This window comes from Protopterus annectens, chromosome 9.part0 (genome assembly GCF_019279795.1).
Source record: "Protopterus annectens isolate FY-2018-M chromosome 9.part0, PAN1.0, whole genome shotgun sequence".
Taxonomy (NCBI): Eukaryota; Metazoa; Chordata; order Ceratodontiformes; family Protopteridae; genus Protopterus; species Protopterus annectens.
In genome coordinates, this window is record NC_056743.1 from 384,879,081 (window position 1) to 384,895,064 (window position 15,984).

At 43.8% G+C, this 15,984-nt stretch overlaps 1 protein-coding gene across 3 annotated transcripts in view; it reads right to left on the reverse strand.

Moving 5' to 3' along the window:
- The window catches only part of SORBS3 (sorbin and SH3 domain containing 3), a 1,673,489-nt gene that overhangs the window by 1,582,663 nt on the left and 74,842 nt on the right, over window positions 1–15,984 (reverse strand). For all 3 annotated transcript variants that reach the window (XM_044082929.1, XM_044082928.1, XM_044082927.1), the window contains exon 2: window positions 15,062–15,179. In XM_044082929.1, the coding sequence (XP_043938864.1) occupies window positions 15,062–15,179 (118 nt within the window). The remainder of the gene's footprint in view (window positions 1–15,061; window positions 15,180–15,984) is intronic.

Sequence of the window (15,984 nt, forward strand, 5' to 3'; positions counted from 1 at the left end):
CAATTAATAACTCTTGCTGTGGAACACCAGTCCAGTTTCTATTTATGCTTTCATAAGTTCCAGTTTTCAGGCTAGTGCTGAATTCAGGACTGTGTTACAAGTTTCTGAGTTGCCCATACCTTACTTGGATAGAAGGAAGTTTCTCTGTTCACCTGTGTGAGAGAGGGGAGCTTTCAGCAGCCTATCTGTCCCTGGAGGAGTGGTTCCAGCCCAGAGGTTAGTAGTTTATTGGCCATTTTGGGCTAATTTCTCTCTCTTTCATTTCCCTGCTATAAAAACCGCGTTTGCATGGTTTTGTGCGCCGGGCAGTGCCGGTTAGCTAGGCTTAAATTATTCCCGGCTCCACTAAGTCTCCTCTTCAGTTTTTCCATTGAAACTAGTCCAACTCTCAAACTAAGCAATCAAAAAGCATCCTACAGCCCAGCATTGCTCAGACCTAATAGCAAGCACTAATATACCCTGACACTTGACTGCCCAGCACGGCAAGGCTCTTTATTCACCCCTCACCAACCAAGTGATTAATGCAGCTCACCCTACTATTCAGGCATGACCAAAGGGCAATTTCAGGTGTACTCTCCAGTACAGCTGGTGAACCTTGGTATCCTGAGGCAATGTTACAACTGCCTCATGTACACAGACAACCCTCTCCTCCTACTACAAAACACTAACAAATGCAAGAGATGCAATTATACAGCCAAACTGGAGGCTAAGCTGTTTCCACCCAAGACTGGAACAGACAGTCAAGATAAGAAGGTCAGCACTTGCACCGCACCTCCAGCCACACACAGACCTACTAAACCAGCACTGGCAAAAAATACACAAATACACAAAATCATACTCGGAGGTTCTAAATAAAAACCTGCAAAAGCATCAGAGACCTCCAAAGCAGACACCCAAACAACCTGCACCTCCCGTCACAAACCAGACATCAGATAAAACACAAAATCAGTGTGCCACACAATCACAGTCCTTAAGGCGAAATAACATACCTAACACACTAGTAATAGGTGACTCTATTGTTAGGCACACTAACGCCCCACTCACTAGGCTGGACAAGCAGAAGGTTACTGTTAGCTGCCTGTCGGGAGCCAGAATCCGCCAAATAACACAAGCACTCAGGTCACTCCAGAACAAGTACAAATATGAGTATGTCATTGTTCATGTTGGTGTGAATGACCTGAGACCTACCTCCCTGGACTACATGAAGAGAGACATGGAAGAGCTCTCTGATCATGTAGCCCAGGCTGGTATGACCCTGACCCTGAGTAGCAACCTGCCCTCACCAAGAATGATAGCTCAGTATAAAGAAGAAATGATCAATTTCAACAATTGGCTAAGCTTCTGGTGTCATTCAAAGGGGATCCAGTGTCTGTCAGCCTGGGATGACATGCTCGACAAGCTGCGTTGCTTCGCAAGAGTTGGCTTGCATCTGTCACCCCTAGGCTTTCGAATACTGGCCAAGGCTCTTGCTGCCCCCATAGTGCCTTTTTTAAGCAAGGCTTATAAGACAAACCCACCTCTGTAAACAGCACAATTAACAAAAAACTGAGGGTTATGCTACTCAACGCCAGGAGTTTAAATCTCAAAATGCACACACTCGAAGCACTCCTCAGTATGGAGAATGTAGACATCTGTGCAGTAACTGAAACCTGGTTCAAGGCTCCAGAGAGCACCCCAGCACTACTAGGCTACAACTCGTACCACACTTTTCGGCCACAGAACATGGATCGAAACACAATATGTATCCATATTCATCAAGGACACCTACAGGTTAGTGGCGCAGCACGATATCTCTGAGATCATCCATGTGCAACTAACATCGGGCAAATCTGCAATGCAAATTGTGGCCTGCTACAGATCACCCTCCATGATCCAGGACCACCACTCCACCTTTCTGAAAGCATTGGAAAACATGAAGGTCCTACCGAACACCCTGATATTAAATGATTTCAATTATCCTACCATTAACTGGGAAAACTACTCAAGTACAAACTCCCAGGCCCAGCGCTTCCTGGAATTCATCAACTCAACACCCTAGATCAGCTGGTAAACTCCCCTACCAGAGGTGAAAACATATTGGACCTGGTCATTACAAACATGGCGACAGGTGTTCCACACCGGAAGTCAACCCATCACTGGTTAGATCAGACCATAAACTAATCACTTTGGATGTCTACACCCCACCACCACCCCCAACTAAGGAAACCACAGTAAAAAACTTTTATAAAGCAAACCACCTTACTTAAGACAGAGACAGTAAGTTTCACAGCCCCCAAGCTAAAGGATAATGCTGCCCAAGATGCAGAAACCTTTACAAATGCACTCTATGAGCACCTACAAGGATGCATGGATAGTGCCATCTCTAGCAAAACCAAGACTCACTCCTCTAAGAGAAGGAAACCAGTCTGGTGGACCCCTGCCATAAACAGGCTATACAATAGAAGGAGGAAACTAGTTCAGAAAAAAAGCAAATCCCAAGAAGGAAAGACATCCCTGATCAGTATCAGTAAGAAACTAAGGCTTCTCATAAAATTATCCAAGGCCAACTTTGAAAGAAAAATAGCCAAGGATTCAAATGATAACCACAAAGCCTTCTTTAGCTATGTTACGAATCTAAGTGGCAACTCGCAGATATGCATTGAACTAGTGCAAAATAGCACAAAATATACTGAACCTACTGATATTGCCAACATCCTGGCAGATAGATTTAGTGCAAACTTCACCCCCCCCTCACCCCCAAAAGGGCCCACAACAATATTGGAAAAGTGTAGTGTCCCGGAAATCACAGATGCACAGGTGAAAATAGCCCTTTCAAAAAACAAAAACACAGTGTCAATGGGGCCAGATGGTGCCCCAGGCTGCGTCCTGCACGAACTACAGAACAAGCTAATCCCCCCACTTAAACACGCTGTTCAACCTCAGCCTCTCCACAGGTTATGTGCCCAGAGAATGGCGCACAGCAACCGTTATTCCACTCCACAAAGGAGGGGCCACAACTGATCCTGGTAACTATCGCCCCATAAGCTTGACTAGCCTGGTCTGCAAGGCTATGGAGCGCGTTATCATGGAACTCATTAACAAAGATATTGGGAACCTCCAAACATTTGACCCAACCCAGTTCGGCTTTGTTAAGGGCTGATCATGCCTACTAAACCTGTGATTTCTTCAAGACAGTCACCAAGGCCATAGACAAGGGAAAGGTTGTTCACACAGCCTACCTTGACTTCGTCAAGGCTTTCGACACCATTCCCCACTTGGGTATTACAGAAAAACTCACCAGTCTGAACATAAACCCCTACGTCACGAGATGGGTTGCCAACTGGCTTACAGACAGAACTCACACGGTAAGAATAGCGGACTCCAGGTCAGACTCTAAATCAGTCACAAGTGGTGTCCAGCAAGGCTTGGTCCTGGGACCCCTACTGTTCAGCATATACTTCTCAGAAGTACAGGCAAACACAGGAGGACTATGGCTAACAAAGTTCGCCGATGACTGCAAACTGGGAGCCATAACTGACTCTCCGGCTGATACGGACATCCTCCAAAAGGGCGCTACTGAGACAGACACCTGGTATCAAAGTCATGGCCTCAAGCTAAATGCCAAAAAATGCATAGTCATCCCGTTTGGAAAAATGAAACGCCCACAAATTACCACATAGGTGGCAGCCCCCTTAATACAGAAGAGGTAATAAGAGATCTGGGGACCCAGGTAGATAGTAATCTCTCCTTTGACAATCATATTGCCAAAGTAGTTAGGAAATCCTTCTATGTGGCCCACGTAATTACTAAAGGGTTCACATCTAGAAATAAGAGGTTATAATGCCCCTCTTCTCGTCACTCATCAGACCCATCATAGAGTACAATGCCCCATTTAGGATGTACCTCACAAGACACTTCCAACAGCTGGAGAGACCACAAAAGTACCTCACCAAGAGAATTACTGGCCTCAAACATATGTCCTATGCAGCCCAAATGAAAAAACTCCGGCTGTACTCAGTGGCATATCTCTTACGCAGAGGTGATCTCTGCCTGACTTACAAAGCCATGTCCAACTCAGAATTGATGGACATGCTCCACCTAAAGAAATCCAAGTCACTGCGAGCCACGCGCTCTAGTGAGCTAAACCTCGCCACAACAATAAATAGAACATGCTGGAGGGATAGATTCCTGTCACAGAGACTCCCCATGCTTTGGGACAAAATTCCAAACTACATTAGGCAGAGCCCCTCACTAACACTCTTCAAGAGAAACCTTGACGAATGGATGGGTAACAGAAAATACATCCCTGGGATCACTTCATTGGCTCTGCTTGACAGAGGATCAGTTAATTAATAAATGGGGTGGTGAAAGCCGACACACACTGGCTAGGCTTATAAATGCCCTAGGGAAGATAGCCTAGTACCTACCTATGAACCTATAAAATTAATACAGTCTGCTACTTCCAGCTTTTCAGCTTCTCTTGTAGAACAAAAAATAGCAGGTTTGCTCTGTATGTTCTATCTTCTATCTCTATTATTTTTTTAAACTGTTCTTGAGAAGCCTCCTACTTAACCAGCCTTTTCTTCATTACATCTTCTGATTTCTGCAGTTTTATCACTTCCTCTGAATACCTAGTTAAAGCTTCTTCTATTTTCCCCAGAATTTTGTTGCTTGAGTTGATATAGTTAATCAATTTTTCATTTATTTTAATCACACTGTTTTAATTTTCAACTAAATTACTGCAAGCAATCTCTCATACCAAAGCCAACGTGTGAACTGTTTTTTATTTTGCTTAACAGCTGTAGGATTCTTCCCAGCAATTTTTTCTCTTACGCAGTTTCGGGATGATTTTCTTTCAGGGTCTCCAAATGCATTGTTTCCTAGCATTCATGCAGTGTCTTTTACTTACTTATTAGTTTATATTTGCATACCGGGATACTGCACTGATAAATATTGAGCAATTTCAGGCTCAGCTCAAGAGAACTACAAAACATTTCACAAATGGCAAGTATGGAATTGTAAGCAACAACAAGATACGTAAATGATAGTAACTAAATTTTACCCAAAATTACAACTTCACTGGCTCCCTTTTCTTGGTTTCTTATTTCACACTGGGAGAGCTGAAATTAAGTTAGTGATCAGTGTGCAGCCATCGTGGAAGACCCTGATATCCTAAATAGTGTAAGAGTCCATATTGTTTTACTTTAAATTTACATAATTGGGTGCTTAGCTTCTGTTAGCCAACTCCCAGTTGTTTTTATGTAGGAAGGTGGTTAAGTCATCTGTCTGGGGCTTACATTTCTGCAAGGAAGAAAAATCATCTTGCACAGTAATCTTTTAAAGGCTCCCATTTCAGTAACCTTTCTGGGAGTAATATATTTCACGAGTCTATCTGTGGTCAAGTTTCACAGCTGCTTTCAGAGCCATGCTCTTGCCTCTACAGCCCTGCCAGTCTTACAGTGTCTTCTGCCCCGGGGTCACAGGGTTTATATTTATAGCAGGACAGTGAATTATGCAGATTACCATTTTACACTCAGGCAAACACATTTATAAAAATAGCTGCCTGATATAATTTCTTTTATTCCCAGACAGTATAAAGTCTGAAGCTCTTACAGTTTGGACTGAACTCTGGTATGTTTTAATGGTTACAAATACACATTTCACAGAGTTCAAACAATTGTAAACGTCTGGAAGTAGGGCAAAGGACTAACGCTTTTAATCGTTAATGAGCTGCTTCCTATGCCAAGGGTACAGGGTTTAAATCTAAAAAGATTTATATCCTAGCCTTCATATGCCCACCATGTGACCTTCAGCAAGTCACTTAACCAGAAAGTACTTTGGGGAATTTGGGCTAGACCCCTTAATGGTCTCCTGGGCTGCATTCTTAACAACCTATGAGGTGTTTTACTAGATTACCAGTTACAATGATTCACAGGCACTTATTAGTCTCCTGATCCATGCGGATCTTAAGTAGTCAGGCCTTACATTCACACGGTAGCTTTTAGCCCTTTTATTTTTTGCGCAAATAACCCAGTTATGGGCAGAACAGTGATATGATGTGAAAAGTACAGTTTTGTACCTACCATAAATGTAGATGTTCGAGTGTTCACCCTGCTGCAGTCATCACACTTGGGTTATCCTGTCGTCAGGCGGTCCTGCAGTTGGCCGGAATTCCAAAGTCTTGGTCCGACGTCGGTTGCTGTCGCCTCATCCCTGATGTCAGTGCGCCAGGGGTATATATAATGCAACTGACGCCATTTTCTTCAGTTTTTCTTGCCCCAGATGTCAGGTGCCCCCAAAAAAGTGATCAGAATTAGTACCAAATGGAGTGAACACTGCACAAACACAAAATCCCTTCAGCTATAAGCAAATACATCAGTAAGGCATAGCAGAGATTTAGCCAGTAGGTCAGAGGGGATGGAGGGAGGGTAACCTGGACTGCAGCAGGCTGAACACTCGAACATCTACATTTATGGTAGGTACAAAACTGTACTATGTTCATCGTGTTACCCTGCTGCAGTCATCACACTTGGGTTGAATCCCAAAGCTAAGGTAGGGGGGAGGTATCATAGAGGGTTAGTGGAGGCAATAAGGCCCTGCAGAACTGCAGTGGCGAAGCCCGCCCTGGACTTAGAGTAAAGAGGTAAGTGATAGTGTTTGGAAAAGGTGTGTACAGAGCTCCAAGTTGCAGCTTCTAAAATTTCCTTGGTTGGAACCCCCCTGAGAAAGGCTGTGGAGGTAGCTGTTGCCCTGGTAGAGTGGGATCTAATGGTAGCAGGAACTGGTTTCCCATCATGGGTATAACAGAACCGTATGCAATGACCTATCCATTTAGAAATGGTTTGCTTAGATATAGCCCTCCCTTGGGAAGCTGTAGCATAGGATACAAAGAGCTGGTCAGTTTTTCTGAAAGCCTTAGTTTTATCCAAGTAGTAACGAAGCTGCCTGTGAATGTCCAAGGAATGCAGGAGTCTCTCACCTTTGTTCTGTGGATTGGGGAAGAAGGTGGGTAGGTGGATGGTTTGATTTAAAGCTTCACTGGAAACCACCTTAGACATAAAGGAAGGATTAGGTCATAGAGAAACTCTGTCTTGATGAAAAATGAGGAAAGGTTTCACTGCCATTAGTGTCTGTAGTTCTGAGACTCTCCTAGCTGAAGTTATTGCTAGGAGCAGGGCAGTCTTCCAAGATAGGAACTGAAGGTCTGCAGAGAAAGCTGGTTTAAAGGGAGGTAGCGTTAGTTTTTCCAGAACAAAGTTGAGGTCTTATGTTGGTGCAGGAGCTCTCCTAGGTGGTCTAATGTTTTTTGCCGCTCTGAGGAACTGCCTTAGAAGAGGATTTGAAAATAAAGGTGGATTCGTGTCATAGTGAGCTGAAATAGCTGAAGCATGGATTTTAATTGAGGAAAAGGAAAGTCCTTTGTGCAACATCTCAGCTAAATACTGCAGAATGTGAGGCATGTGAGGCTGAATTGTGTCTTGGCCTTTAGCTTGGTTCCAGGCACAAAACCTTTTCCATTTGTCCGAGTAAGCCTTCCTGGTGCTTGGCCTCCTGGCTTCCAGAATAACATCCAGAACTGCTTGTGAAAGAGGAGCTGGTTGGATGTTTAGTAGATTTGCCATGCAGCCAGATTTAAAGTTTTGAGCTGGCTGTGAAGAATCTGTTTGTTTTGTTGTGTGAGCAAATGGGGTGTTTGAGGTAATATCCATGGTGGGCTGTGAGCCATATTCTTCAATAGCGGGTACCAGTGCTGGCGTGGCCAGTCTGGGGCTATGAGAATCAGTCGTGGTTTCTCCTTTTTGACCTTCAAAAGAACCTTTGTGAGGAGAGGTAATGGAGGGAAGGCATATGCTGTCAGGTTTTTCCAACTGAAAGAGAGAGCGTCCACTTTCCAAGCTTGATGGTGGAATGTCCTTGTACAAAATTTTGTCAGTTGGTAGTTTTGAGGACTGGCAAACAGGTCTATGTTTGGAAGGCCCCATTTCTGAGTTATCATTGCAAATATTTGTGGGTCTAGTTTCCACTCGTGGGGATCTTTGATGTTTCTGCTGAGGTCGTCTGCCAATGTGTTCTGCCCTGGCAGGAATTGAGCTTGTAACTGGACTTGGTATGCCAGAGCTGTGTTCCATAAGATCATTGCTTGCCTGCATAGAGGGTAGGAATGTGTGCCCCCTTGTTTGTTTATGTACCACATTACTGTGGTGTTGTCCATCTTTATTGCAAGTTGTCCTGGATGTAGTAGATCCTTGAAGGCTGTCAAAGCTTTCTGTACAGCTAGCATCTCTTTTTGATTTATGTGCAGATTTCTTTGATCTGCAGTCCATAGGCCTTGAATGCATTGTCCTGCCATGTGTGTCCCCCAGGCGTAGTCTGAAGCATCTGTTGTGATAGTTTGCCTGGCTGGGGGCAATGTGAAAGGCTGACCCTTGTTGAGGTGACATGCCTGTGACCACCATAGAAATTCCTGTTGTAGGCAGGGAATGAGAGATATCATTGTGTCCAAGCTGTGGCTGTGTTGAGACCATATGCTTTTTAGGTACCACTGTAATTTCCTCATGTGCAGTTTTGCAAATGGTATTATTTGTATGTAAGATGCCATGAAGCCCAAAGCCTGCAGAATTTTTCTTGCAGTTAATTGGGCCTTTGTTGCCATTGTCTTGAAATATTGAGTCAGTTGTAGTTGCTTGTCTGGCGTAAGCTAAGCCTTCTGGGCCGTTGTATTCAAGCTGGCACCCAGGAATGTCATTTTTGTGAGGGTACTCGTTTTGACTTCTTTTCGTTTACTGTGTACCCCAGACAATTTAGTAGATGCTTCACAAAGGCCATATGATGTAAGAGAATGTCTTTGCTTTCTGCTTGGATGAGGCAGTCGTCCAGGTATGGATATATTTGAATTCCTCTTTGTCTGTAGTACGCAATTACTGGTGCCAGGCATTTTGTGAAAACTCTGGGCGCAGTAGATAAGCCAAAGGGCAGTGCAGAGAATTGGTAATGGGTTGAACCTGCAATGAAACGGAGGTATCTTCTGCAACTTTGTCTGATAGGGACATGCAGGTATGCCTCCTTGAGGTCCAACGTTACTAGCCATGCTTCCTTGCCCAACATGGGAAGTAGCTGCTGTAGTGTTAGCATCTTGAATTTGGGAACTTGTAAGTAAGTGTTTAGAATTGAAAGGTCCAGAATTGGTCTCCAAGCACTGTCCTTTCTGGGTACTAGAAAGAGTCTGGAGTAAAATCCTTGGCCTTGCTCTCGAGTAGGTACCAGTTGAATGGCTCTCATGTCCATGAGAGCTGTAATTTGCTTTTGTGCCTCTTCCCATTGATTTTGTGGCAGGTTTGGCATTCCTCTTTTCATTGGCAAGGTGTGAAAGTGGAATCTGTATCCTCGTAAAATTATGTCTAGGACCCATTTGTCCTTTGTGACAATGTGCCAGTTGTCTGCAAAAAGTGCGAGTTTTCCCCCCAAGGGGGCTGTCAAGAGAGTATTGCTTGGCCAGATGAGGTGCAAGTCATTGAGTTTGCCTTCTGGTGGATGGAGACCTGTCTTCTCCTCCCTTCTGTGTTGTAGTGCCCCATTGGCGAGGTTTATACTGGGCTTGTGGTTGTCCTCTGCCCCTTGGGCGCCTGTATTTACCCCTCTGTGGTCTGTCAGTGGCTGGAAGGGACCAATTTTTTGTTGGCCAGTTTCTGCTGAAGCGAGGGGGTTGTACTTGTAGGAAATCATTGACTGTCTGCATTGATTTTGCCTTATCTTCCATTTTCTTTAAAAAATTCTTCTGCTTTAACTCCAAAAAGAACATCCTGCTGTAAGGGGGCATCTAGTAGTTTTGCTTTAACATGATCAGGCAGAGTTTGTTCCTTTAACCAAGCATGCCTACGTATAACCGATCCAGTGACAGCTGCTCTGCAGGAGGCCTCCAAAGAATCAAACCCACATTGTAAGGTATGTTTGCCCACCTGCTTAGTGGCGTGCAACAGATCCTGTACTTCTTTCAATTCAGATTGTTGGGGGAGGGAGGTTATCCTTTGCTTTAACTGAGAGATTAGAAATTGCTGATACTTAAGCATATGAAATTGACAATTCAGTGCCCTCATAGCTAGTGTGGCTGAGGTGTAAACCTTTTTCCCCCACCTGTCTAGTGCTCTGGAATCCCTCTCAGAAGGTACTGGGTTTTTAGCCATAGAAGCCTTAGCCCCCTTGGGACCCTGGGAGATAGTCTCTGGGTCAGCTACTGGGCTTTTGTAAAGAAATTTGTGGGAATCAGGTACTCTAGTATCTGTCAGGCTTAGCCGGAGCAGGAGGTAGAGAGTCTGGGTTGAAACTGGATTCTAAATAGACATCATCCACAATGTCCAAAACAGGTGGGATGGCTAGAGGTCTGTGTTGGGGGAGTAAAAGAAACTCTCTGAGCCTTTTCTTGGAATCAGAGTAGTCCTGACCTTCCCAGTGAAAATGTTCCCTCATAGTGTGTAAAGTTTCCCCAAAAGAGTAGTCCTCAGGAGGAGAAGCTGAGGGAATAGAGTCCTCAGCATCAGAATCTTCATAAGAAGAGAACTAATAGCCTTGATCCTCAGAGGAGTCTGAAGAAATGGACAGTTGCTCAGAGGAAGCAGAATCTTCCTCTTGTCTAGGCCTTTTGCCAGGAGGGGGCTGTGAACCCCTGATTAAAGAAATCAAATCTTCAGGCATTTTGAGCATCTGTTTCTTAGGTATAGTGCCTTGAACAGGCGACTAAAGCGCAGTCCTTTTAGATTTAGGAGTCTTCGACTTAGAAAACGTTTTAATGGTGAGAGTAGTCAGTCTGAAAACGCCTTCAGAAACCGATGGCGTTTCTGTAGCACCGACGTCTTTAGAAGCAAAGTCGTCGGAAGAGCCTGAAGTAAAAGGCTGCGTCGGCCTAGTGCATTCTGTCAAAATTTCCGTAGCGGTCTCGGGTTCCGGATCTGCAGTAGTCAGGGGCTGCGTCAGAGCCTCACTGAGAACCGGATCAGCCAAGGCCTCGGAATCTGGCTTAGGCCTGTGCTGTCGGTCCTTATCCCTGCGCTTTTTGTGCACGCCAGTAGTCGGTAGCTCTGACGGCATGTTGTAGTTAAATTTTCTACCAAAATAGTGTTGTGCAAAATCAAATAGTTTTTTAATAGTACGCTTATTAAACCTAGCACAAAACCAACAAGAAGTGACGTCGTGGTCTGGGCCTAGGCAAGTTATGCAGTAAGAATGAAAATCTTTATGAGGCATTTGCTTCCCACAAGAAATACAATCGTTAACTTTTTCTGACATCGGTCTGAGGCAAGAAAAGTTTCCTCAATGGGGTACTTAGCTTTATAGAAGACTTCAGTCTGAAATTTAAATTCGACAATCTCAGGAGTCGGCCGACCGGCACTTGTGAACTGCTTCTGCTTTGGGCACCGCGCGGCAAGAAAGACTGAAGAAAATGGCATCTGTTGCATTATATATACCCCTGGCACACTGACGTCAGGGATGAGGCGACAGCAACCGACGTCGGACCAAGACTTTGGAATTCCGGCCGACTGTGGGACCACCTGACGACAGGATAACCCAAGTGTGATGACTGCAGCAGGGTAACATGATGAGCATCTTATTTGTTAGCCCTATCCATGAGGAAAAGGGATGCTAAATGGAGATGAGTTTACAGCTTCCCATCCATTCATCCAAATTAAGTTTTACATGGAGTGGAAGATGGTTCCACAAAAGAGGAATTCTCCACGATATATACCTATCACACCAACATGTTCTATTTATGTTGTAGAAGAGACTGGGGTATCCATGAATGGGTGTTTCTGCCAACACTGGACTAGCTAATGTGCAACAGGTCTGACAGCACAGGGTCTGAGGCTTTACATGAAGCACAGGTCACATCTCATTACTCTGTATGACAGCAGTAAGAGGGACAAGACTTTGAGATGGTCTACTTAGTTGCTACGATTTAGGCCGGTGATGATCAAAGTGAGGAAACATTGTGGTCATTCTAGCTGTGAGAAGTACATAGCGAAATGGAAGTTGCACTCAATCAGTCTAATGAGTGCCCAAGTACAGCAGAACAATTACATCCCTGGATATTGATGCCACATCTTTGCATAAAGCTGTGCAATGAAAAAGAGCTTTCTTAGAACAGTGGATACATGATGATCAAAGGACAGTTCATTGCTGACATGGGTTCCCACATCACAGACTACAAGACCAGTTTTCAGGGGAGTGTTGTCAATGGGATAGCTACAAGGGGAGTCATACTTGAAGGATATAATTATACATTTCTTAGCATTTAGTTTTAGTCTATGGTTTTGACACTAGCTATCTGTTTGGGGCAAGCCCTTGAGTTAATAATGTTACCAAGTCTGCAGTCATCTACAGACCTGGTTAGCCACAAGCCTTAAACACTAGCTTAGACATCCAAAAAGTAAATACCAAAGACAGGTGGGTCCAAGGACTGAACCCCTGGGGTACACTGCTAGTGACAGGTCTTTTTCACCTCCTACCTTTATTTCCTGGTTTCTATTGGCCACGGTGGTGCAGAAGTTAGCATGGTCTCCTCACACCAAGAAGTTCTCCAGTTCAATTTTCGGCGGGAGCTCCTTCTGTGTGGAGTCTGCATGTCTTCCCTGCTGTCGAATGAATTTCAAAGGCATGCAGGTAGGTGTGTGTGTGTATGCATGTGCCTTTTGTGAAGGTTGGGCGCTGGGGCTGGCAACTTGACACAAGTAAAAACACCACTGCCAATCAATCTGTGGACCGGTGATCCCCTGTGGTGACCCCTAACCAGGAAAAGCAGAAAGACTTTTTTTTTAATCTTTATTTCCCGGGTTCTGTTTGTGAGCCAATTTGCTATCCAATGGGCTACAAAAGTGATTTACATTTGGCTCAGAGAGTTTATCTACGAGATTTATGAACTCCTTTGCAAGGTCTAGATATGCAGTGTGCACTGATTTGCTCTAATCCATTACTACAGTATGTTTTTTAAGAAGTCAACCAGGTTAAGCAGGCAAGATCTTCTCTTGATGAATTTAAACTGGCTCAGGTTGAGAGTCTGTAGATTATTTATATTTTTATTTATTAATTCCATAACGATCCTTCCCATAGTCTTACAGACAATTCTGATCAGACTTATGGGGCTATATTTACCCAGGCCTGTCCAACCCCACCTTTGTACAAAGCAATGACTATTTTTGTCCTCCATTCCTCCAGCAAGAAGTCTGTTTTGAGGTTGATACTGAATACCTTTCCAAAGGGGGTCTGACAAATCATGTTTCAGGCTGACCAGCAAGCAGCCTGGTATGTCATTCAGCCGAGTAGAAGTATTTTTTTCTTACAGAGTACCTTGAAGACTTGTTGTTGACAGATTTTTAAGGGGGGGGGGGGTCAGTGTAAATGCAAATGTGTGATACCAGGAAAGGGGAGAGTGAAACTGGAGCTAAATTTGTCTGATAGTAAATTGGCAACGTCCCCTAGTTCTGAGTATGGGATATGATTTTTTATTAGCTATGCAAGGCTTCTCAGGTTTCTAATGTAGTCAAAAGAAGGGTTTCTGGTTAGCCTTTGCCTGGGTGGCTATTTTTATCTCATATTTGGTTGATTTGATCAGGGTCCAAGAAACACGCAAGATTTAGTTAACTCCATGTTACATATGTTGCAGCATCTGAATCAGGTTAAAATGCATGCAGTGTATGATATGCATAAATTAAATTTACTTGTGTTTATTTACAAATGTACACCTGCACCTTACTTAACCACCTTTTTTGTGGTTGAACTTTCATACATGATATTCACATGCACGCATACGCTCACAATCCCACAGAGCCCATTAACAGCACAGTATCTTTCCTGTTTGTGCACCACGTTTAACACACACAAGTGCTCCTTCTACACAAACATGTTACTATCACTCCATCTAGTAGGAATGGTGATACTTCATATGTCTGTCACTTATTATTCTTACTGCAAGTTTTACTTCAAAAGGAATTACAATATAACCAAACGTCTTAAATTATTTACTGTACTCATTCTCAATTACTTTTTTCTGACAATGTCTCCATCTGTTTTAAATCCATTTTCTATTCACCTTTGTGTGTGTCTGTGGGGGTGTGTCTGTGGGTGCTTGTGGGGGGGGGGTGCCTCTGTGTGTGTGTGTGTGTGTGTGTGTGTGTGTGTGTGTGTGTGTATAGGGGTGCGTGTGTGTGTGTATAGGGGTGCGTGTGTGTGGGGGGGAGGGGGTGCCTCTGTGTGTGTGTGTATAGGGGTGCGTGTGGGGGGGGGCTGTGTGCCAAGGAGGAATGCATCCGTCTGAACACATCTGCAAATACTTAAAATGAAACTCCTCTCCATAAAAAGTATAGTACTTACATAACTGAATATCTAAGAAAGTCCCAGCTCTAGCTTCACTTGCAAGTGCAATATGCTATTACCCAAACACCTTATACAGCATGTTGTTTGTGCTTTTCCCGGTTAGGGGTCACCACAGCAGAACTCCTGTCCGCTAATGATTAGTAGTTGAATTTTACGTGCCGAGTTACCTGCCCTGATGCACAACCTTCAATGAAGGTACGCCCATTCACGCATGTCTCCACGCAGAAGACGCTCTAGCTGAGAATCGAACCGGACAGCGTCTTACTGTGAGGTAACAATGCTACCACGGCACCACCACCGTGGGTCAAACACCTTATACAGCATCCTGATATTTATTAATATAATACTTTTAATGTGCATGCAAACATTTTGAATAAAAGCCTTGTGATACTGGAGAATAATGTCTATAATTTGTGGTGGTCCACTAATAATACAAGTGTGTGTGTGTGTATCTAGACATATATATACATATATATATATATATATATATATACACACACACACACACACACACACACAGAATAATACACACACACAAGTATTAATGCATTTGTATTTTCTCACACACACACAAACACACACATGTATTTATGCAATTTTATTTTCTCACACACACAAACACACACATGTATTTATGCATTTTTATTTTCACACACACACACACACACACACACACACACACACACACACACACACACACACACACACTGTATAATGTTACCTTTATAACTGAAGTCTTTCTGTGATGGAACAGGTGCCTCATCCAAAACATTATGTGGTTCAGAATTCCAAAATTCAAAGGTCAGGGTGTTGGAGCCACTACCACGAATGATGGGAACCTTAAAGAGAAATAAATGAATTAGATACTCATCCTCGCATCTTTTACCTAACACCCAAACAATGATACATTCTGAGGTGTTCCCACTGAAAACAGTCCAACTCAAAAGCACACAGCAGTATTTTTTGCAAGGCATTACTGGATCCCTACGGGTGGCCATCAGCTGCTACTGGGACTAGCCTCCTGCAGACCAACCTCAACCCATGTTCAGAGCAATGAGGCTTCCTGGGACAGCTTCATGCAGCTGCTGAGGTATTTTTGCCACTAATGACTCACTGCAAGCACCCATCCCATCCTAGAACAAGTGTGCAATCAATCAGTCATACTGGTGGGTGTAGCCTGCACGTATGGCTCAGCTGCATCTTACCCCCTTGTGCATGACACCCCTACATGCAACTCACTCCTCCATTGAGGATCGACTGTGATGGTGAAACCAAGCACACACATCGACCCCCAGGATAGGCATGGTTATCTTACCTGTCTGCATCATCACTCGCCTGAGCTACAAGAAGACAAGATGGCAGATGAAGATAAAACTGCAAGCAACATTCAAATAAACCTATATCAAAAAGTTCCCTGGGCCATACTCTGGGCTTTATCCCCAGTACAGGTTATATAGTAAGGAATAATAAAGTACCTCAATTTTATAAAGCAAATGCAGATCCAAACAAACTCGTAGTAGTAAGCATTTTCATCTCGATTAAACAGACTTCTTCAGACTGGTGAAACAGTCCAATACAGCACATTAAATAGTAAAAACGTGATAAAAATCCTATGACAGGGAAAAGACTGAATTAAAAAAAATT